Genomic DNA, 24716 nt, shown 5'->3' with positions numbered 1-24716 from the left:
GTGATTGCCAACCACATTATCACACACACATCCTTCTTAATTACCTTATTTAAACCCAAAAGTAAATGCTGCTGTTCCCATAATCCCCAAAACAGACCTCTCAACTGGGACAGCTTGATACCAGAGGATCTATTTCTTTCTCAGGATGCTGTGTTTAATTTATTTACATCTGTTGATAAACATGCTGGTAATTTAGGGAATTGTTGGTGCAGATAAAATCTGCTAACTCTAGACACCATCTGAAGTGCCAGTGCCACTGCAGTGCCCTCAGGTGACCTCTGAGAAAACCATTTCATAGAAAAAATAATAATTATAAAAAATATAAAAATATAAAAATAGAAATAGAAAATGAGGCAGCTTTTCTTTTTGCCATGGGGTGACCACTGGTGGACCCCCTCAGCACCTGAGTGGAGGAGCCCTGTGGTGAGGAGCTCCTTCACCCTGCCTGGGGCTGGGGTGGCACAGCTGTGTCCCCAGGGCTGGATACAGCAGCTCCATGCCCTGGGTTATGTTGGGGTGGCACAGCTGTGTCCCCAGGGCTGGATACAGCAGCTCCATGCCCTGGGTTATGTTGGGGTGGCACAGCTGTGTCCCCAGGGCTGGATACAGCAGCTCCATGCCCTGGGCTGGGGCTGGAGCAGCTCTGCTGTCCCCTCACAGCTGGGATACAGGAACCCCACTCAGTTTGCTCTCTGTGGCAGCACTGACCTATTGAGGTCTCCGCTGTGAGCAGGACCCCATGCCTGGTGACCCCAGAGAGTGAGGGATGCTTTGGGATTTCCCCCAGGGCTGCAGAATGTGCCTGTAGCCCCACAGCTCTGGGGCTGTCACCTCACCCTGGCTGTGATAAATCACCTGTGCCACATTCAGGCATTCACATTCACAGCCTTTGCACAGAGCCCCCTCCAAGGGTTTGCTTCCTTTCTCATCTGCATGGTCCTGTAAGAATTATTCACTTTACACCAGTGGGGCTACACTGCATACATGCAAAGGGAAACACTATGGAGAGGGGAATTGCTCCTAAACAATACCCTCGGCATCTGATAACCTCACTGAGACTCAGTGAAGACTCTTCACCAGAGTCACATAAGCTGGTTAACTGCATACATAGTTTCTTAGCAGCTGTCAGACAACTAAAGTGACAAAGACCCCTTGGCATCAGGAAGGGATCAGGCAGCCTGCCCTGGCACAGAAAGCCTTGTGGGACCTGCCTCCATCTTTCCAGGACTACAGCCAGAACACAGTACCCCAAATGAAGCACCAGAAACAAAGCACAGTCTTCTTCTCTAAAGACATTTTCCCAGCTGCAGTCTGGCTCAGCACACCTGCATGGAAAGGGAAGCCAGGTGAGGGCATCTGCCATCTTCTGCTTTGGCAATGGTTGTGTGGACAGGCCTGGATCTCAGCAGCATCTCTTCTTGCTGGAGCTGAACTCTTTCTATAAACCCACAGCTTCTCCACAAGTGCTCTCTCCTCCAGTGGAAATTTTTAGTGAGTCATAAATGAGGTGTCCAGTGTATAAATATTCCTGCACCCCTTTCTGACATCCCCTTCTGTGTATATGACTATACTTAATAATTTCAGGTTATCTTTGATTGATGCACTAAAATGGGAAATTTCTAATATATGACCACACCTGAAATTCCATTCCCTCCAACCCATTCCGCTCATGAAGCAAATTCCCTCTTACTCCCCTCCAGTAGTCTATGTCCTGGTAATTATATATTCCTTCTAGGTGGGGGAGTGATACCACAGTGAATTTCCATACCAACACTTCACCCAACATGTTAATAGTACAAGAATAATTCTTTAATTCTGTTTCAGCCTCTCATCTTCCTCTCAAAATATTTGTAGGAGATATTGTAATACGTGTATTGTGACAGATTGCACTTTGGCAGCAATTAGAAAGCTTGAAGTGTGTGCTGCTATTTTAGGAGTATTTCATTCCAAATCCAAGCATGTTCTCTAAAGATGTTTGTTTTGAGATTTGTTTCAAATACATATGGAACTTTCACTGCATCTTCACTCTACTCTGTCCTGCTGCTGGAGTGTTCCACTGCCCAAAGTACAAAAAAAGCGCATGTAAAAGAAGCTAAGCCATGTCTGCTGGTACAGAGACAGCACCAGCCACAGGCAGCTGAAATCTTAACCACTTGGAAATCAAGAGAGGGACTTTCAGACCTCAGTGAGGTCTTTTAAATGGGGGCTTTATGGTTCTGAGAAATTCTAGGAAAGCTTTTCACATGCCCAATGCATGTGGGTAGTATTTCCAGCTGAATGTCCTGATTAACAAGAGGGGTCCCATCAAGGACGACAAGAAGAGACTGGATTGGCTTTTATTGAAGGAAGCGATCAAATAGTATAAAACACTAAAAACAAATCATAAAAAATGTAGATCTAGAATTATGGAAATATAAACAGCATTTAAACAAGTGGGAAAGTTGCGGTAAGACAGTGTATGGATTTGGCAAACACTTCGTTAGAACAAATAAAACCTGGTTTTTCAGAGCTTAAGTGAAGAAGAACAGCGTGGCTACAGCAGAGGGGACTCTCCAAAGGTTCTTGTCTGAGTGGTATGTGCATTTTTACACTGGTACAGAAGGAAATGGCTTGGATAAGTTAAAATGGAAAGAATATAATGTTGGCTGCTTCAGCAAAGTAACTGAAGAAATCCCAGCTTTATGGTTTTGTTCTTTATCTATATCTGTTATTAAATTGCTTCATAAATAGTCTTCCTCTGAAACAAGAGAAAGCTCATCCTCCTGAAGGTGGTGAATCGATGCAATGAATATCCATTTCTGATTGCTATCAGGCAGGCAGCAGTTTAGGAGAACACTTAAGCTTTAAAGAACAAGCTTAAATCTTACTGGAGACAATTATGTCCTTTGCTAACTGAATAAAATGGTTGTAGTACCTTTAACAGAGGCTCATGGTGATGTTCAGCAGTAAGAAAAATAGTATAAGTAAAAGGTAATAATAGAGTAGCCTGGACACAAAAATACATAAGACAAATAGAAATTGCCTGTTGAATTGGTGTGTGTTATATTAAAAAAAAAAAAAAAATAAAATGTTCCTCCAGTTTTAACTTATAAGCAGTGGGTCAGACTGTTTGCCAGGACTGAGGTGGTTCCACAAGGCACAGAAAAGAATGTATGTCCAAACTATTTCACCCCAGATGTTCCTGGCACTGAGTTGCTGCCTTATCCAGCATTCTTCCATTCTCAGCTGGAAACAGCAGCCACCAGAATGTTTGTAATTGGGAGAGCTGCTGGTGCTGGGCCAGGAGCTGGAGGTGCAGTGGAGCCCAGGAATCAGCACTTCGGCTCAGAGGACAGAGAATCGGAGCGTTTTCTCTCTTTCACACCTTGAAGGAGCACAGACCCACTTGCCAGCATAAACCAGCATGATGATGATGCACATGTGTTTCTCTGTCAAGGAAAGGGAAAACAGCCTCCAGGAGTCCAAGGCAGTGGGAGGCTGAGAAGGAATTTGTGCCACTGTAACCTGCTCAAATTCCTTCTGTGCCATCACTGGCACATTGCAGAGCCCGTCCAGAGAGGTGTGCACGTGCTCCCAATGGCTGGAACCAAACCACAGCAGCTCCAGGGGTGGGAATGTTTGGACTGTCACTGTCCTGAAGGACCCAAATATGCAAGAGACCCTGGGCAGTGTCAGCCCTCCCACAAATCTCTTTTTCCTGGCTGGATATCACATCTCTAACACAAGGTTGTTCATTCTAAAACATGTTTACTTTACATCCTTCTGCAGAACAGGTCAGTTGTCCCTGATTTTTTGGTGTTAGCTTGTGTTTCCTTTGTACATCTGCAGCTCAAATTATGATGGAGCTCTCCCCCATATGGTGCTCTAAGCTTTCCTAAATTGATTACAATTAAAATAGACAGTTCTTCGACTGATCCTCTTTTCTTAAGCACAGCTAATGCAGATTAACTGTCCACAGAAAGAGGCTTTAAGTATCCAGTGCAAGAAAAACCTCATATTAAACATTACCAGTGGCATCACCATGTATCACCATCATCATTTATTCCATTGTGCTGTTTGACAATATAATAAAAATTAGCAACTAAAAATACTTCTGTGCTAAAAGACCCACGTTTTTACTCTCTCTCATGCATTTCATGTGTGCTGTCTCATTGAATTGTAGTCCAAACTACAGCACAAAGTAATCCTTGGGGATCCTTCTGGCCAAGAATGACCACTGTTGTATCTACTGAAAAATTTGGCTGTACTGAGAGCAATAGATTGGAAATTACTTAACTACTGTTCAACCTTAATTTTGTTTCTAAATATATCCAAACACATAAAATGAAAGAGATGTGTAATATGAGAATGAAAACATGACAAACTCTCATATCAGAGCAGGACATTTTTCACTACTTTCTAAGGAAAAAAAAAAAAAAACACCATCAAGTGTAAGCACACACAGATTATTAAAGCACAGGACTTTCAAAAGTACATTTCTTCATTTTGGAAAAGGGTTTTGTTCTGTTTTGATGAAAAGTCAAGGTCAAAGGAAAGACTTCCAGCACAAGGAGGCAGATGAATAGAATTTGTACAACTTACTCTATAAAAACCAGTAAGTTTTCTGTAAGATAAACTGTGCCTGTAAAAGCAGATGGATGCAAATGACTGGTTCCTGGGATACTGTAAGTGAAATAAACAGCAACCTTGCTCCATTGTGATTAGTCCTTACAGAACAGGTTGATGAATATCTCAATAGCTGTTGAAAGCACAGCAATCAATGCCTGTGAAATTTATGCAATTTAAAAATCCTTGCTACTACAAGTTTTTTTAAGTATTCATTTGCTCATCTCCATTTCTCCTCCAGTGATTCAGAGTTGAGGCTACAGCTATTTAAACCCTCCAAAGACATTCCTGGATAAAAGCATGAAAGGCATGAATGAATCCAAGGCTAGAGGAAAAGGAGCATGTTTGGTTCTTAATGTTCCCAGACATGAATCCTCAGGAATTACCAAAACAAAACAGGGTTATTCAAGCACAACTAAGCAGTGGAATGTTTGTCAATGCTTCCTTAAGAAATGCACTTGCTTATCTATAATCCAATTTCTACAAGAAGATTTGGCCCAGCTTTGGGAAAGATTTTCACTCCCAAATAATTTCATTTTTTCTATGCTTTGGTATCTGAGGAAGTCTATTAGATTCAGAACTAACAAAACTATGTCTTAAAAATTGCTTTGCAACCACTAATTTCTTAAGAAAAAGGATCTTTGATGACTAATTCTGCAGAAACACAGGTATTGAATTTGACTGGTACAGAGTTGATAATGCATCAAAATAAATGCCATGGTTAAATTTACCTGGACTCATATCAGTATGAGAGCACAATCAGGACAGCCATACACCAATGATATACTTGAACTGGAAGGAATCAGTCTTTCAAACTTGTCTAGTTTCCAATAAAATGGTTTAATAACAAACCCCAAAATTAGGATGACGATTTCTGGCAGACACAAGAAGCAGGGATGAGCCACGCTCCCTGCAGGCCACCATTAGGCATGTGAAACCACACAAAAACCAGCTGGCAGGACCTGATCAGGCTCACAAAAAGCCATGACAGAATTCTTCACAGGAGTCTGCTAGAAAACCCAAATGAAGATATGGTAAGAAGCAAAATACTTGCTCAAAACTACAAATTGTCCAGAAGATAGAAATTAAAGACGGAATAATTTATTATCAGTATGGCTAAAGATTGACAGTAATACCTCAAGATTCTGTGCAGAACTTTTCTCTGCAATTTGGCAGAAAATATGGAAATTTTCTCTGTCCAGCTTGGTCAAAAAGAAAAAAAGAAACACCAAAACCAAACGAAATGGATGATCTGGAATAGAGGTGGCAAGCAGCATCCAGTGGCTTTGTTAGGTAGATAGTGTCCTGCACACACACTGATTGCTGGGAGAATTGTGTGTGTGTCCCTGCAGGGCCATGGAGCTGTGCCACTGCTGCTGCAGAGCCTCTGCCAGGCTCCCTGTGCTACATGTGCAGCTCTGCTCCTGGGCTGCACTCTGCCAGCTCCTACAGGTTTGTGCACCCCAGCTCCTGAACAAAGCAACTGCTCATGTCAGTATTGCTAATTTATCATAATCACAAGATGAATTTTAGGCATATGTTAGATTTTCTATTGAAGAAGAAAATTACTCCTGTTCTTTTTCTGAATGAGTAAGGTCATCAGGAGGCAGCTTTCACCTGCCAATCTTCTGAATCACAGGGTAGAGATGGATTTTTTTAAACCTACAAACCTTTTTTTCTTTTTTAATAAAATGGAAAAGCTTTCCATGCACATTTCAGCATGAAAGACATATAACTCCCTATTCTTTGCACTGATTGCAGCACTTATCAAAGAGAAACATCTGCTGGAGCACAAATACTGCAGAATAATCTTCTTTGGGTTAACAGTCTGTACTACCATTACAAATGGGTTTTTTTCTAACCAGATAGCTATAATAATTTTAAATCAATCTAATGTGCTATGATTAAATACTGTGATTAAATGAAGTAGAAAGTTAAGGTAAGACCACAGAGACCTCAAGGCCTCTGCAGCATCCACTCCCTGCTGTACATACAGGAGAGACTTGTTAGAGATGGCAAGGAATTGAAACTTTCCACAGAATCTTGACATATCAAAAAGATCAGAAATTACTTGATGTGCAGTAAATGTAGCTTTTAATTACACAACTGAGCTATTTTGCATTGCATTGCATTGTATGCAGGTGAGATATCTAAATGAATTATAAATTTGGCAGTGTTTCTCAGGGCTTTTTCACTTCTAGCAGGTGAGAAGCAGAATCCCATAGAATAAAGAAGGTATGGCTGGGTCAGTTACAGCAAATCCTCTCCCAAACAGAGCCATGAGGTCCCTGGGCCACAGGGATGTGGTTGCTTTCAGCTTGTGCCAAGCTCCCTTGCACAAAAGGACACCTGCACTCATTGGGCACTCTGTATTTCACAGGAGCTGTTCAGGCTACAAAGACTGACCAATTTAGCTGTCCAAAATCACCACTGCTTTGGTGGAAAGCCCAGAACAGCTTTGCAAAGTCACCTGTGAAGTTCTTTCCCTTCCTGTGGTCTGGTTTTTTGGTTGCTGAGTATTTCCCAAGGAAGAAGGCTCAATGTAAAAGCACAATTGTCCCTCACCCATGTTCATCCTTTGTCTCCACTGACACTCACCCTACCCCTTACTCACTACCTTCCTCTCTGGCTGTGCTGTTTCAGTCAATGAAGCTGCTGTGCCTTTCTCCTCTGTGCCCTAATTTGAAAGCCCTAACTGTGTCTTGATAGATGTAATTGTCGAGCTTTACAGGCACTTTTAATGTCCATCCACTTTTCCTGGTGTGTTTACCTTGATTTAATGCAGGGCTTTTTAAAAAAAAAACACAACTAATAGCTGTGTTCCAGGAGGGAAGGAGCACAAATGCAGGACCTTCTGACAGTACAGCCTTACACACAAAAATGACTGAGGGAACTGAGAGGACTTGGGCAGAGCATTCCCACAAACGAGTGATTTACACAAGGGAAAAGTGCTGTATTCCCATGGGACTGGCTCACACCAGCTTTAAACTGTTTGTGTAGAGACATTACATTGGCATGTTTCCCATCTGAAGCAAAATACAAGAAAATAGGAAGCCACACACACAGTGAAGTAACAAATTTAAACCAGCCTCCTTTGCCTGTTTCTATAGTAACCAGCTGCAGTAAGTGCTTGGCAGAAATCTTAGACCCAGACTATATGAATTGTTTATGTAATCGTATTTTACATGCAGACAGATCTCTGCCTTAATAAAGTCACTGTATCACAGGAGAGATGTGTGCTTTACTGCCTGCATTAGCAGAACAGATGGAATACATGGCACCACCATGAATACAGCAAGAGACTGAATTTTCTCTCTGAATTTTTAACAGTCATTACTCTATGATGTGTCTGTTCTGGGAAATGAAATGGAGCCTTCTGTCCTTAGAGCTGTCAGTCAAAGATATCAGACAGCACTAAATTCACTTGTAAGACATCTAGGTGTTGTTTCTTTTACAGAGTAAATATTTTCCAAAATTACAAACATTTTTATACAATCAAAGAGTTTAGAGAAAATAAAAGTCCTATTAGAGGGACATCTGCAATCTGGAATGAAACCTTAGGAATGCCCTCAGAATGTGCAATAGTCAGTCTGCCATGCCTGTTTTGTCTGGGGAGATAATCTGAAAGTTGAAACCTCTTATGGATATTTTGTTTCCCCTTTAAAAATCCTGAATTTCTTGTAAAAAGAAAATATACTTAAAAGCTCTAGACCTTCCTGCTAAAGTCTAAGGAGAAGCAAAATAGGAAAGTTACAGCTATTTCCCTACAGCTGAAATGCAGCATTAATAACAGATTTAAAACTTTGCATGTTACAAAGCAGCACCTCCAACGAGAGCAAAGCACCCCCTTTACCCCCAGTATGTGATTAATACACTCCAAAACACTATTTTCTTATGGATTTGAAAACACTAAAGCAAAAGAAGTTATGATGCTAGTCTGTGTTAATTCTAAACCCCTTATTAACTCATTTGAAAATGAGGTCTCCCAAAAGAAAGGCGGGAGTAGCACACAGTAAAAGCACATACAGCATTCTGCTAAGATATGTCAGTTGTTCTGTGTTCGTTTCTTCCTACTTTTGGCTGAAGCATCTCAGAATTTAGAATAGAGAATTATTCATAGCAGGCTAAGCTTTATTTTTAACTCTCCACATAATCTGACAGTACAGTCAGGGATTTAGTATAAATTTAAATCAAACTCTTTTAATGCAAAGTCAGAAAAGATCCCTTTAAAACATTTTGTCTTCAAGAAAGTTCACCATGCTATTTTATTTCTCTCCACATTTGGTGGCATAACTGGTTTCTAAGGCTTTTATTCCACTTTCCTTTTTTTCCTCATTTCCTGACACACTTCCTAGGTTAGAAGCTTACTGGCTACTAATGATCTTTTCTTCTTTACATCACTGGATGAGTTTTTCTCCATTATTTGTAGAGCTGTTGTAGAAATAAAACAATCATTCGTTCTGTACTTCAGATATAACTTCTAACACATTTTACTGGTGTCCACGAGCTATGTTCTTAAATAATTCAGATAGTTAGTTCTACTGCAATCACATCTTCAAAAAACAATGTGATAAGGCCAAACTACTGCTTCTGATAATGACCAATAGCCAGCAGAGAGGAAAACAGAAGCAGAAAATTTATACAAAGTTTTGTAGAAACAGCATTTCTGCAGTAGCAAAAGTAAGGCAGTGAATGCCTGTAAGACAAAGTTCAAGTGAAAATGGCTCCCCAAGCCATAATGGAATTATATCTAAGAAGTATCACATGAAACACAATTCTAGGTGGATTCTGAAACCGCTTTCCACATTATCTAGTCCTGGAATTAGGCTGGGAATAGAAATGGTGGTTTTCACCATAACAAAGGCATCTTATAAATATTAATTGGTCTCATCAAGGTTTCTATCACAGTTTATGTGCTACAATATACATTTATCAGAGTGAGGATTTCCTCTGTGCCTGTAGTATAATTTCCCCATAACATTAGAAAAGTCTCAGACAAGTTTTCCTGCTAATATAGCAATAGAGTCAAAGAAAATTCTAAAACAGCACTACCAAAATAATTATTGGCTTGTTGAAACTATTCTCAGTCAGGGAAGGAACATAAACACAGATGATGTTTAAATTGAAAACTGCAGAGTAACATCCTCAAACAGTAGGAATGATCAAAGTTACCTTACATTGAAATGATGACATTGATTTTTCATTAGGAGTAAAAATACAAGTACCTCATATACCTAATGGAAAAACAAAATCAATGTTCATCTGTATGGGGGTTTTGGAAATTTCTTTATTGATCTGAAAGAAATTGCAATTTTATAAGTTCAGGAGATTAATTTATTATATCACTTTACTATTCAGCAAACAGCAAGAGTCAGCCTGGTATACATGGCCAAAAAGACAGAATAAAATTTACCATAATGAAATGTCCATGCATAAATGGATACATTAAAATAACAACTTAAATCTGGCTAATTCAGCTGCTCTCTCTGAAATTTAATTATTCTAATTAAAATCATCAAGTATATATCTGCTGTGAGACAATTACAGGCCTGCATTTTCATGTCCAAAATAAAATGCAAAACTTCACCAACTGAAAAAGTGATCTATTACTACATGAAACAGTGCCAAAAAGAAAAATATTATAATCTATGAAACCTGCCCCAGGAATGGAAATGGAGCACAAGATAGACATATCTGAACAGGGAATACTCAAGGCAGTTGTGGTTTACAGTTTGTTTCCACTAAATGAGGGAGCAGAAGGGAATGACTTCAAAGACCAGAAAAGTGGTGAGATGCAAGACAGAGGTTTTCACAGCTCCTGTCATCCCCTCTTAAGGCCAGAAGGTTTCTGCAGTTTCTCCCTATATATCAAACAAGTCAAAAAGGAAGGGATTCTTCTGTACTTAAAAAGACAAAAGCAGTCAGTTCCATCTGCCCTAAAAACACCAACACCCAGAAGCAGTGAAAGGATGGCACTCTCCAAGGCTGCTTTGTAATTCAAGACCTAATATTGTAAAACTTTATTCTCTCTCTGCTTGTCCTGTATCTTGCTTTCTGTGTCATCATCAGCATAAGGCAGACTTTTGGAACTCAAAGAAGGGTAGCATAGTACAGAGCTGTGGATGTGAGGTGCTCAGGAACCTGATGCCAAAAGCTAGGCTGGAAATAAATCCCCACAGACCAGTATCTATAGAGCAGGTATTTATTTATTGCAGTGCTGGAGCTAAGGGGGATTTCTCCTCCTAACTCACCCACCTTTGCCAAGTGCTGTGGTGTATTCATACAGTAAGAATTGCTGAGTGCATGGAGCAGGCTGTGCTCCTGGGGCTCAGCAATGGGACAAGAGGAACAGGCAGGAACTGGTACCCAGAAGTTCCACCCAAACATGAGGAAGAACTTTGCTGTGCACTGAGCACTGAACAGCTGCCCACAGAGGGTGTGGAGGCTCCCTCACTGGGGATATTCCACAACAATCCTGGACACAATTCTGAGCTCTGGCATGGCCCTGCTGGAGCAGGGAGGTGGGACCAGATGACCCACCCTGGGCCCTCCAACCTGACCCAGTCTGCCCTTTGGTGATAAAGCTGATTTTAAAAACAGGGACAGACAGTGTTGAGAGCTGAGCCAGGCTTCAAATGAAGTGCAAGGGAAAGAAGTGCTACTCGTGCATCACAAAGACAGCTCACACAGCAGATATAAAGCATGGAGAAGATGAGACAAAAGAACCAAGTGTGTTTTTTTAGCCACAGTCCTTTAATAGGGATTACACTTGGGTAATATAACACCACAGCACAGCTCTTGGCATGTGACCTAATCAATAACTGTACAAATCCTACTGCAATGCCAGCAGCAGTCAGGTCAGAAAAAAAAGATACCAAAACTTCCTTTCCCATTCCATTTGAACTGATTGCCCTCGACAGAGACAAACATTTCCTGTGACATTAAGTTGTCATCAGCTTCTGTAAATCCCAGTTCACTCAGTCTTTTCTTGTGTATGTGGTTCTTCTTTGCAGAAGTAGCCCCGAGTACATTTGCAATTTCAGAGTTGTTTTCAGTTTGTTCAGAAGTCTCAGCTCGCTTATAAAGCTCCAACTCATCAGTTACACATCCAGGTTGCTCTCGCCTGGAGCCTTCTGCACAGGCTGTCTCATCACCTGCCTGGGTAGGTTGTGTGTTCGCTAAGGCAGGAAACAGAATGTCATCAACAGTCATGCAAAGCAGCCACATCATTAAAAAATCCTGGAATTCATTTTCTTGAACCTTAACACTGTCAACCCATCCCACTCTTTGGTTAAGTACTCCATGACAGCCATGGATTTCAAATACAAGTTATGAAGTATGCAATCCAAAAACCTGGGTACACTAGACTTAGTAGTTTTAGAAGTTTTTCTAGGAACAGAAAAGTACCTGTTGTTTCCTGTGCTGAAGCATCCTTCATTTCAGAGGGTATCGTTGGTCTAACCAGGACCACACCATATCCTTCATTATTGTGGATCATATTATTAATCATGGCTATCTTGGGAACCTCATAATCCTCATCTAAGAAGTTCTACAAAACAAAAGAGAAATCTAACACATCATGTCCAGCTAAAGGGACACAAAAATCTTCAAGTTTTAGGTAGAATCAGTTCTCTGTATTGGCTGGAGCAGGATTATTTGCCTACACAAAAGACATTGTGAAAGGAATTTTCTTCTTCTGGCACATAAGAAATAAAACTAGGTGACTGCTGGAGTGGATAAAATGAAAATATCCCACTGCAGAGCTGCTGCAAGGCTGGGTGTCTGTAGGAGGAGTTTGTCTTTGCAGAACTGGTTCATCCAGCAAGGATGAAGGCAAACCCAAGACAAGCATCATGTGTGACAGGTAAGTTCCAGCATAGCACAGTGGGGTTTTGAGCCAGCCCAAACCTACTGGCACTAATTGCAGCAGTGATTAGCTTTTGGCAAACCAGTACCTTGTGACTGGGACTGACCTTGACCAGTATTCCCTCCTTGCAGTGGTGGATCCCATTGTGCAGCAGGGTGCACACACTTCCTGGATAGATTTCCACACCAGCACCCTACAAGATATAGTTGGGAGAAGTTCAGAAGTACTTTAGGCACATTTTTAGCCTGCAAGATAAAGCTGGTAGCAGTTCACAAGTAGTTTAGGCACACTCACCATTGAACTAGAGCGCTCCATGGCATATCTTTCTGCTCATCTACCACTTTGCACAATGCAAAACTGTTACTCCTCCAGCTCCACAGCTTTGTTACCCAGCCCAGGCAGCATTACAGGAGGCTGAGGCCCCACAGCATGAGGCCATTAAGGCCTACTGAAGGGTAGCTGAACAGCCTTGCCTTACTTGCTTGTGCCTTAGTCATCCCTCTCAATAACTCAAGCCCCATCATTTTTCAAAACAGCCAAATTAGAGTCCATTTTTGTGTTTAGCATCTCTCTGTAAGATGTTACTGCATCATTTTTCTATCATCACACACAAATCAGCCTGGGACATTTCGCTACATTTGATAAGAGGCTACAAGACCCCTGGGACCAATCTTGATTCAGTAACATGTAACTGCCCAAAACGAATTTGTAAAGGTTTTCTCCAGAGCAACAGAAGCCACCCGGTGACTGCCTGCACTATTTCCAAAGGGAAATCTTTCTTTTAAATTAGGAAAAAAGTCAAAGTTAAGAATGAGTGTGTACCTTTGCCCCATAGAGATCTGAGTTTCTCATCAGTAGCTCAGCTGATGTCCTCACTGTTATTCCAGTGGTTTCACACTGTAACACACAATTCTCCAGTGTGGTTTTCCCATGATGGACATCTGCATACACAGAAACAATTATTGCTGGATGAGCCACTTCTGCAAAGACAAACCCCTCCTACAGCCTTGCAGCAGCTTTGCAGTGTGGTACTTGCAGTTTATCCACTTCAAGTTCAATTCACTCATTTGCTCATGTGTGGTTTGAGCTCATGCTGTTTATCTGGACTAAGCAGGGACACTGCTGCAAGGGAGCACTGGTTGGAGATTTGTCTTAGAGGTTTGGGGGTGTTTTATGACAGCAATAATTCTTTGCATTACATTCCTAAAGGATTTCTGGGTTCAAAAGATATTAAATACATGCATACAAGTGTTAATAAACATTTTAACATGTTTAAAACCCAAATGTCTGTTGAGGAAAAATATTAGTTGGCATCTTCTGCAAAGACAAGGGCACAGCCAATAAACTCGTCAGATACAATTGAGACAGCACTCCTACAGCATGTGCTGTTCCTGAGAGGAGCACTGGCTGCGGTCAGCTACAGCCAAATATTGCCATGGGGGCTCCTCTGTGGAATGAACTGTCTCCTTTTCCAGGCACAGGCTGTGCTGCACTCAGAGCCAGGCTGCCTTAACAGGACAATGATCAAGTTAATGATCTCAACCCAGTAGAAGAATAAAGCACAAGAGCCACAACAGGTTGAAAGTGCAAACAGAAATTATTTTGATGTCCACATTATAAACAGGTTTTTAAAAAGGAGGGGGAAGACTCAATATATACACCTATAGAGCTTCTCTCTATGACATTTTGGTAAATTGCAACGCAGGCCCCCAGCTTTAATTCTAACACTAATTATGAAAGAGTCACACAAAGGTCAAGATGCTTTTATACTTACTTAAAATCCCCTCCACAGCATCATGCTGTACTAACTTCAAATTGGAGATCTTTATATTGGCTCCTGTACAGTCAAAGAAGTTGTCTCCTTTCCCTTGTTTTTCTATCACGACATCATCTGGCAGCCCATAGCCTAAGAGCAGAGGAGAAGGGCACAAACTCAGAAAATATCTGGTGACAACAAGGTGCTCAGTACACAACAGACATTTAAATCAATGACAGAAGTTTAGAGCTTGATGTTTTAATACCTTGAATAGGATTCTTAACAAGTGGCCAGGCACACCTCACATGCCCTCTGTGCCAAAGTACAGGCACTCCAAACTAAATTCAAAAGTTATCTTATTTAAATGGCACACAACAAAATGCAAAGTTATCTGAGAAAGTTGAACGAATAGGTAACTGAGCTCACATTTGCCAACGTCAAAGTTCTCATTCCCAAAAGTTACCAACGGAGCAGAGGGGAGACAGGAATTGAGGGGACACAGGCATCTCCAGTCTGCTCTCAATGGACAGAAGTTCACTACAGCAAGCAGAGGTCCCAAAGAACACAGAGGGAAAAACAGTCACACCACAACAGGAGGAAAAAAAGTGCAAAAGACTTGATATTGTTGGCATGCTTCATTCAGCTTCCCTGTTTACACAGAATTTGGGGGAAAATTCAGTGTTCCTGTGTTGCACAGGCTTCCAGATTAATTCAGCTTTCACAAGCACATGCCAACATTGATTTACTAAGCCATCCACAGTTGTCAGCATTTAAGCACTTACAGGAAAATTTACGAGCATGTAAAGCTTTTATTGCTTGTCACTGACAAGAATCATGATAAGGAAAGCAATAATGTAACATCCATTAAAGCAGCATGAGTCCTATCATTTTCTGAAAGCACACACAGATAAGAAGTGCCCAAGCAGGATGCCAGCTTTTAACCAAGTACATAAATAAATAAATACTGCCACATGCAAGCAGAAAGGTTAAAACCAAAATGAAAACCTTTGAACAAGAGTTGGCACAAAGTTTTCAAGACAGGCAATTTAATGCAAAGTTAAGTGATTGATACTTCAACACATATTACCTAGAAGCCTTTTCCCACTGCCACTGATTTATGGTCTCCCCTGAAGAGGAGGTGGCATGGGGCAGTTCCAGCATGTAAAAAGGGCACCACAGGACAGCAAAAGTTTAACTTCTCACCACTACAGAAAGATGTTATGATCCAAAGCAGGAGTTTTAGAAATTATTGTCCTGCAGAGTGCCTGCAGTTTTCTAACTGTGCCTTTAGCTTGCTTTACACTTCACCTCTGAAGCAGCAGCTCCGGAATGAAGGGAGATTCAGCTGCTGCCCAGTGGTGCTCACTCCCCAGCAGGGCTGTGCCCCTGCCTGAGGGGCTCCACAGCAGCCAAAGGCCACTGTCATCCACTGCCACTGAGCACAGGCAGAGAAGGGCTGATGCTGCAGGTTCCCAGCCAGCTGGAACCACTATGGCAAAAGCAGAAGGGAAGTTCTTAGGGGCCTTTGCAACATCTTTTTGATAAGCATGCAAGGTATCTTTCTCATGACTTCCTGCAGCTGCTACTGTTTTAACCTTATTTAGTTCCTGTAAGTTTTTTACTTTCAACCTTAGTACTGACTGTACAGTGGCTGGGAAAAAATAGAAGCTCTACTAAGCAAAGTGACATATCTTCCATGAGTCACCTCTCCATCCCAAAAAAGCCACCAAATTAGCCAGCTGCTCAGATTAGTGCCAGCAAAGTTTGTCTTGATGCTCCTACTTCAAATGTTCCTGGCTGCTCCTTCTGCTATAACACCTTATCTAACAGGAGTCCTTATAAGAAGATTAAATACCTGACAAGTACTTGTTATTCAGAGCATGGTTTGTACTAAAAATACATATTTATATGCCTTGCTTCTTAAAATAGAGCAGCAGCTCGTCCTTTAATGTGTGCTACTGCACCATTTGTATTTCAGTTTCCTCAGAGCTAGAAAAGCAATAAATAGCACCACACACAATTTTAGAACAATGTCATTCTTGAGATAAATAGAGCACTTTATCGAGGTCCCTTGTCCTGCAGGTGCACTGGTTATCACAATGTGTGTTTGTATAAATCAAACACACACAGGAGATGGGCAAGAAAGAAAATTACTCATAAAACAAGAAGGGCGAGGAAAATAAAAGTCCAGAACAGCAGGAAATTAAACTCTCAGCCTTCTTCTCATTAAGAAGCTTTGACAAGAGAAAAATGCAACTAAATAAGTATCTGAACAGCTGCAGAAGCCCCAGTGATAAACAGACTATAACACTGCAACAGTGTGTACCTGCCTAAAGCAAAGGGATACACTGAGAAATCAAGAATGGTGAGAGACACACAGCAACATATCCTAGGCAAAGCAGAAGTCTTTAAAACACAAATATTTTGCAAGAAAAATCCTAAAATCACATCTGTTGTGTCTGTTTCTGCAGAAAAAATGTGTTAATCAAAAGTTCCCTCCTCCACCCACATGCTTCACACACTGCAGAGCCAGACTGGCAGCCCCTGCTCCCGCATCACCAACATGCTCCAGGTGCCATCAGTGAATCCTAAACCTCCTGGCTCCATCACCCTGCACTCCCTGGGGCTGGACCAGCAGTGGGGCTCACAGGCTGTCCCTGAGGCACATTCAGACACGCAGAGAAGAAAAAGGACATTTCTCAAGTACTCCTAAATTAGTAGAAGCCTCTCAGAATTACTTCTCTGTTTCTACTATTACAAGCATCAAGTCCCTCAGGTTTCTGTTGAATCCTCTCTATTACCTATATAACCACCATTTATGCAGACAAGTAGGAGGAAATGATAAATTTGTTAATAATCAGCAAAATCTGCAGTTTATCTGCACTATGGTTAATAAAACAGCTCACTACACCACCCTGCATTAGGCACATTTCTACAGCAGAAACAGGAATACTTCGAAGAAAAAAGCAAATGCTCCTGGTAAACTCTGCAAAGAGTAAATATTTACACAACACTAGTTAAAGACATTCCATTTACTTGTTTAGGGAGCTTTAGACTAGCAAACCTTGTACCTTCTAGCTCTATTGAATCAGCAATGGAGAACACGCCATCGACAAAATAATGGCCAGGACAGATGATGACTTTGTCTCCTTCATAACAGGCGTTTACAGCTGCCAGGGGATCACGGTGAAACTGCAAAAGACAAAAAGATACCATCACCTCCCAGAGGATGCTCTACAAATGGCTCCATTTATGCCTCTAGAGTTTGGTTTCAGTTAAATGTTGCTGCTTTTGCTCAAAAGAAATCCTTTCAATGGCACCGATAACACAAAATTTCTACTTTGAATTCAAGAATTGTAGCCCTCTGCAGACAAAACCAGTCTTAACACATTACTTTGAAGTTTCTGTCATGCCCATTCCTCCCAGCAGAAAACTGGGGAACACACAGATCAAGGAGCATATGCACCCCAAACCAAATTTCACTATGGCCTTCGTTCCAGGCCAACACTTCAATTGTGCCTCAGTGACTTGCCATGAATTTGCCATGAAGAAATAAATGACAGAAGGTAAAGAAAATAAAACCCAAATAATTCAGCAAGTAGAACAGAGATGGTCTGAACACTCTTGTGTTTGCTCCTGGTACAAGTCACCCTCAAAACAGAGTTCAGATACCACACTGGTAAATAACAAGACCCTTTTCCTCGATAACGAGGGCAGGCTGATGCCCTCCACAAACATTACTGAGGGATTCCATACTGAAGGGTGACAAACTACATAAAAACTACATATTTATTGCTTCCCAGAAAATTCCAGGGTAAGCATAATAAGAGCACTTTTTCAGCTGCAAAGTCAGAAATTCAGATTTATAGCCTAAAAGTTACTCCAGGACCTTCCCATGGCTCCATTTTGGCAATCTGTAATTCATGAACATGATCAGAATACAGAAAACCATTTCATTTGGGTCCAAGGAACTCAGCCTCTTCTTAACTGCTGAAGTAGCAAGTCTTGCCTGAATTCACTAAAACTAAACATGACTGCTCCTAAAATAAATGTATTTCCTACACAGCACCAAAGTGAGAAAACTACACTTCTTCCTTCAAACTCAAGATCATTATCAGCAGCATCAAGAGACACAGGCATTTCAAAACTAAATTCAAGTGTGGTGCCCTACAATGTTTCATTGTAGAATTATTTCAGGTTCATCTCATTTCCTGCACACAGGAAGCTGCTTGTATAGAGTACATGCACAAATATTACAAATGAATTAAAAAATTATTTGAATCATCCAATTTTTCCACTTACTGTTTAAATTACAGTGATTTCTTTTTAATGACAAAACAATCCCACCACTGTTGCATCTTGCACATGGTAAATTAACTTATTATTCCACACTGTCTCTTGAGAGGAGAAACCATTAGCAGACAGAAAATTCCTGCTACTGCACCTGTATTTCCAAGTCTTCAGAAGATGCTGGGCAAAGTTTGTCCCTTGCCAGCATGTGGAGCAGACTTGCTGTCATGGTCCAGGGCACAACATGAATGACCCTGGCACCCGTTGGTCTCAGTCCTTTAGCCTGGAGGCTGCCGTATTTTTGGTAACCAAACACGTACCTGCAACAAGAGCAACAGAGCCAGCAGCTCTTCCTTCAGTCAGCGCCTCCTCTGAGTTCTGAGATTCCCCTTAGGAGCCCCCTCCCTGCCCAAACCCACAGTTACCTCAGCAGAGGATTCTCAATTAGTTTCAGCTTTTGTTTTAAGTGCTCCACTTTGTCATACAATTTTAGTCCTTCCACCATGGAAACGTTTTCTGCTTCCGAGTCCGAATCATTGCTTGAGATGCTGTTCCTCACACTTAAAAACTTCTCATAAAGCTCTTCAGATTGAGACAACAAGTTCTGGTAATCCACTACCAGCCCAGAAGGCACCCGGTGTTCCAGGATGTCGTAGTGCCTGCAGTTCAGAGCAAGGGGTCAGCACATGGCACATCCACAATCCTTAAAGACCAAACATGAGGCTGGACCGAACCTGAGGACTTCTGCAGCAGTACTTGAGTCAAGGCTCTCTGCAGTCTACATCAATACTGCTCTATTTTATTTGAAAGCAGCAAAACCAGAAAATCTTAACAGACACAAACATTGTACTTTCTAAACAGCTGCCCACCCACCTTGAAAGACTGTCTACAACTGACAGAAACTCACCCTAAATAAAAGGCATAAGCATAGCCATAAAAAAGAGTAAGAATTTAGAAGGTAATATCTAAGCATTTATTAGAAAGACTGAGAAAGATTCACACACATTCCTCCTGGCGAATGACCAATTTATGAGTTTTTGTTTACATTCAGCTCTGTTGTGGGTTTTATTTTATGCCCAGAGGTAAAGAATGGAGCATTCCACGCCCAGCTTTTATTAGGATTACAAGTCATACCAGTGTGAGGGTGGCTATTGCTGGGTTTGGGGCACCATTTGATGGAACACCAAGGCTCTGAAATCAAGTGGCAGCCTCAGTTGCATTCTCTTTCCATACAAGACTTTGACCAGCAGACAGTAAATGCTGTTAGAACAAGCTTGCTTTGGTTTACAAGTCAACAGGGGCTTTTTACACCTAACTGTGAGTCCCTATTCCCACATCACACATTCCAGTGGTTCTGCCCCAAGAACAGCAAAGGTGCTGCACTCACAGTCTCAGTCGGGGCTCCACACACCGCACAAAGTAATCAAACTCATCCTCCTCCTCCTCGTCCCACGTCCTCCAGATGCACCGGTAGAAGAACCTTTGGAAGCAAATAGGAGAGCAGAGTCAACAGCACTGGAAACACAATGTAACCTATTTGAGAATTCACCTCAAGGCACCACCTCTCTCTCTAAGTTCATATTACTGTCCCATATCCTGCTCAGTACACACAGTCATCTTTCCTGCCTCTTGCTTACCTGCATAAAGTTTTATTTTGTGTGTCTAAGCTCAAAATTCATAATATCCTGTGTTCTACTTCCTCAAAAGGGAGTGAACAGCTAAAACCTGATTTTGAAAAGCAGTACTGACACTCTTCAGATTCTGAGGCTTTTGGGTTGTTTGGTTTTGGCCAATCACCCTTCAGCTAAGCTTTCTTTCTGACAATGTAGGTCATTCCACCTGTTTTAGCTTTTTTGGTCCAGTTCTACAGCCTATTTGTAGAGAGGTTTCAAACAGCATGTAGTGCCTGAAAGAAAAAGAGGTGGAAAAGAGATAGATGATAAAAAAGAAAAAAAAAGAAAAAAAAAACCACCAGGATATGTGAAGAGACACCTAAAGAATAAGGAGCAAATTCAGAGGAAGAGGCAAAATGCAGAAAGAAGAATGAGACCAAAAAAAAGAAAAAATCGCCAAAATGTTATTGAAGAGAAAGAACAGTGTACTAGTCTACAAGTGATACGGTCCAAGGAACTCTGGGGTGAAAAAGAGAGGGGAAGCAGTCTCCTCAGAGCACCAGTTATCAGATTGACTTTGGAAAGCTTGGCTTGTGGAGTTGCCAGCACAGCCCAAGAATCAGGACAGGACCCACTGGGAACCAGCAGGGTGCAATTGTCCTACCTGATATGCTCTATGGCTAGTGCTGTCTGGTCAAACTCTCCTGACTCATCATACACCACCCACAGCTCCTGCAGCAGGATCTGATGTTCCTTCAGCTCCAGGAGCTCCTGCATGCACTCCTGGGTAAAGCTGCTGTCCTGGGACTCGCACAGGAATGGCTCACTGAGCTGCACAACTGCCTTCAGGGCCGAGAAATTCACACCAACCACCTGCGGGAACAAACAGCCCCAAAATCCTTCAGACTGCAGATCCAGCTGAGGGAGGGGAATGTGAATGACTCAGTCAGGGCCGTGCAGGTCCCAAATGACCCCACACAAACCAACACAAATGGCACCGTACAGCCAAGGCCATCTCCTCAGCTGAAGTGATAAGCCAGAGTTAAGCTTCTCACCATCCCACAGCTAGAGAGCCTTCTCCGCAGCCAAACCTTCATTCAATCCCTCATAACAAGGCCAGTAAGTTGCTTCTCCCCCCCGCTTTTATTTTGTGTTGCTGTTTTTAAAAATTGGCAAAAGCAGTATCTTCAGACTCAAACGAATCGATACCTCACAGCCCTTTGGGACTCCTTTGAGGCTCATTTTTCGAAGTGCCCACAGAATACAGACAATCCTGAGAGACACTCTGGGACAATGAAACCCATTTTGTCACTGGACACATAAGATCTGAGGGCCATGAAGTTTCTCCCTCCTCAACCACGTGATGGAACTGCAAGTTTGAACATCTAAGATGTATGGCCTGGACATTGAGAGACTTCAAAAGGTCTGTTAGAGAGGTAAATTTTGTTAAGTGGAGACAAATGGCTGAGCAGCAGCAACCCACTCACCGCAACAAGGACTTCAAACACATCAGTGCGCCAGATGGCCTGCCAGCCAGAGGGCTCAAGGACCTTCTCCAGGTACTCAGCTATGAACCTCTTCACCTCAGAGGCTTTGCAGTCAGCTAAGAAGAAATTGAAGACACTACATTTATTCAAGAAGTGGAAGAAAAGTCCTCCAGATCACTGGAAAGTGAAAGTCAACACAACTGAAAACCTCTAAAGTGGGACTTCATTTTGTTATGCTCATGACAACCACCAGGATTTTTGGTGGCTTGTGCTCCTCTGAAAGACGTCCAGGACTCAGCCTTCCAGACACTGAAGGTTGCAGTGCCAATGGTACTAAATACATAACCTGTGCCTTATCTTACACAGATTTACAATACACAAAAAAAATTTTAGGAAGACCAGCTAAAACAAGGCACAGAATCCACTGCTTCCTAACAATTCTGCCTTTGCATCATTCACATTTTATTTACTTATATCAAAATTACTGCCTCCTGCTCCACCAGCTAGAGTAACTGAGGTTACAGCGTAAGTAACAGCAGGACACTGTATCTTTTCCAGCCCCCGTTATTAAAAGCATCTCATAGCTCAATGTATACAGTTGACTTCACTTAAACTGAATTGTTTAAAGTCACTACAAGAAAACCAACACCCTGAAAAAAAATAACTTACCCAAGATATAATCCTGGTAAGCTCTGAATCGCTCGTAAAACAAAAGATGATCGGTGTGAAAAATATCCGGAAACAGCACGTTCCCGTCTGGCACAGTCCTGCTCAAAATGGTCCCTGGTTTGTCACGACTGCCATAGTCACTCCAGGAGTCAGCACTCAAATCGCTCTCAGCATCTTCCCGTTGTACTTCTGGGAAGGGGAACGGGAGTAAAGCAAACCCCACAAACTGTCACTTCAACCACTCACTCACTCCTCTATTCCCAAGGATCTCCTGTCCAGCCCAAGGTCTATCATGAACCTGCCTTCTACAGCAAGTCTCAAATTACCCTTGGTAAAGCGTTTCAAACCCAAATACGGTTCCGGGACGCCCATTTCAGCGCCCATGACAGGCACTACGAAACGCACCCGAACTTCACGATTAAAAGGAAAAAAAAACCCACCACATTTTAGCGTTGATTTCCACAGCCATCCCTACCCTACCCTCGTTTCCAGCCCGGTGCCCACGCCCCGAGGCGGGGGGCGGCTGCGGTCCAGCCAAGCGGGGGTTCCCCTGCCCGAGGCCCGGCCCGCGGGGGTTCCGAACGGACTGACCGCCCCACAGCCAGCTGCATCCCGCGGGCACCGCCCGAGCGCGGGCTGCCCTTCCCTCCCGGCTCCCCGCAGACACACGCAGCCCGTACCCTCAGCCGGCTCGGCGTTGTCCCGCGGGCCGGGGCCGGCGCCTGCGGCTGCGGCTGCGGCCGGGGAGTCACGGCCGTCCCCCCGCGGTCCCGGGGGCCGCAGCTCCGCCATTCCGCCCGCTCGGCTTCAAACCGCCCGGGCGGCTGCCGTGCGGCATCGCCGCGCCCTCATTGGCTCGCGGCAGGGCAGCGCCGCTCCTTCATTGGCTCCCGGCAGGCAGCGCCCCGCTCTGATTGGCTGCCGGGAGCGGCGGCCGTTGGCGCGCGGGGCCCTCAAGCAGCCGCTGCCGGCCCGTGCGTGGCAGGGTCTGCTGCGGAGCAGGGCGGGAGCGGCCGGAGCTGCCCCTCCGGCCCAGCCTAGCCCAGCCTAGCCTAACCTAACCCAGCCCAGCCCAAGCACCACTGCGGGCCCGCCGGCAACGGGCGGCCCTGCTCGCCGGCACAGGCTCCACACACAGCCTGGGGGCCGGGGATGCTGCCGGCCCTGCCGACAGCGCATGGAGAGAAGGAGAGGCCAAGCCAAAAAAAAAATTAAATAAATAAAATAAAATAAAATAAAATAAAATAAAATAAAAAAAATCTACAGTAGGTAAACGAACTAAAACCCCGGCCCACGACTAACAGATCGGAATTCTCTGGAGCCCGGGGAGCCCCGCTTTTCGTCCAGCCCCGGCCGGTTCGTATACAGAAAACACCTGACCAAAATGTAAAACACGGGTCTGTTTCATGCCCCAGCGCTTCTCCTGAGGCCACTCCGTGTGTTTCCAGCTGTGATTACACGGGGCCATGGGGCTCAAAGCCAAAGCAATCGCTCCGGAAGAGCAGCGGCCACGAGAGGGCCGCCTTGGATTTCCGACCAGCGGCTCCCCGTCCGCTCCCCGACTGCCGCTGGTTCGGCAGCCGCAGCTCCGAGAACACAGACAGCCCAAACCTTCCCGACGTGACCCGAGCAGGAGTTCCCGTAGGCCCGCTGAAACCGACCTTAGCCCGTCATAACCTGAGAAGAGAATGCCTTAGTGCCCAAGAGGTTTCTGTTGAATGCTGTCAGAATTTAACCATTATACTGGGCATGGGTGTTTAACCATACACATATAGTTGTCACCTATCACAATTAGTTACAAAATTACAGTTAAACATCTCAATCCCTCCCAACAACTTATTGGCAAGGTCAGGCTTTCAGAGAAGAGCGTGTCTGTAAATAAAGCGTCTTTAGGCTGGCACGTTTTAAGTAATTAAGTGGAGGGAAGGGATGCCATCCAGTGGATTTTCACAGACTGAAAGGGGCCTCTTGGGCAACCTCATACATTTGAACGAAGCCAAGTGCAAGGTTCTGCACAGATACAGGGCAGAGAATGGGCTGAGACTATTCCTGGGGAGAAAGACTTGAGGGTGTTGGTGGATGAGTAACGATGTAACCATAATGTTATGGCTGTGGAAGTTCCCATACTTATATGTCTCTATTATTTTTCCTCTAAACAGGTACAATGAATTCAGGAGCTCCTCAGGGCTTACAGTAGGAAGACCAGCTCCTTCTCACCAAGGTGAAACACTGGCACAACATTGAGATCAGGACAACCCATTCACCCCTATTTGTTTTGTTTACAAAATAGCTGGGGGAAGATTGTGTTCCATTTTATAAGACTTGCAGAGTGTTTGGTTGATTATCCCCAATCCTTGTAAAAGAGCTGTTTTACTTCAAAGAAACACAGCCCTGGCAGTTGATTTCCAGAGCCAGTGATTGCTGCTCCA

General features: G+C 43.2%; 1 protein-coding gene across 1 annotated transcript; it reads right to left on the bottom strand.

Moving 5' to 3' along the window:
* Positions 1-11098: 11098 nt before the first annotated feature.
* Positions 11099-23094, bottom strand: SHCBP1 (SHC binding and spindle associated 1). The gene is made up of 13 exons (XM_066327922.1): positions 22968-23094; positions 22288-22476; positions 21619-21734; positions 20796-21004; positions 19906-19998; positions 18944-19177; positions 18673-18838; positions 17300-17420; positions 14247-14378; positions 13295-13413; positions 12579-12665; positions 12013-12154; positions 11099-11783 (listed from the first exon to the last, which is right to left on the bottom strand). Exons 1-13 carry the CDS (start codon positions 23077-23079, stop codon positions 11464-11466), a joined length of 2040 nt encoding a protein of 679 aa, XP_066184019.1. The 5' UTR covers positions 23080-23094; the 3' UTR covers positions 11099-11463.
* Between the last annotated feature and the right edge of the window lie 1622 nt (positions 23095-24716).

This window comes from Sylvia atricapilla, chromosome 12, assembly GCF_009819655.1.
Source record: "Sylvia atricapilla isolate bSylAtr1 chromosome 12, bSylAtr1.pri, whole genome shotgun sequence".
NCBI classification, from domain to species: domain Eukaryota; kingdom Metazoa; phylum Chordata; class Aves; order Passeriformes; family Sylviidae; genus Sylvia; species Sylvia atricapilla.
This window is presented reverse-complemented; position numbering and strand designations above follow the sequence as displayed.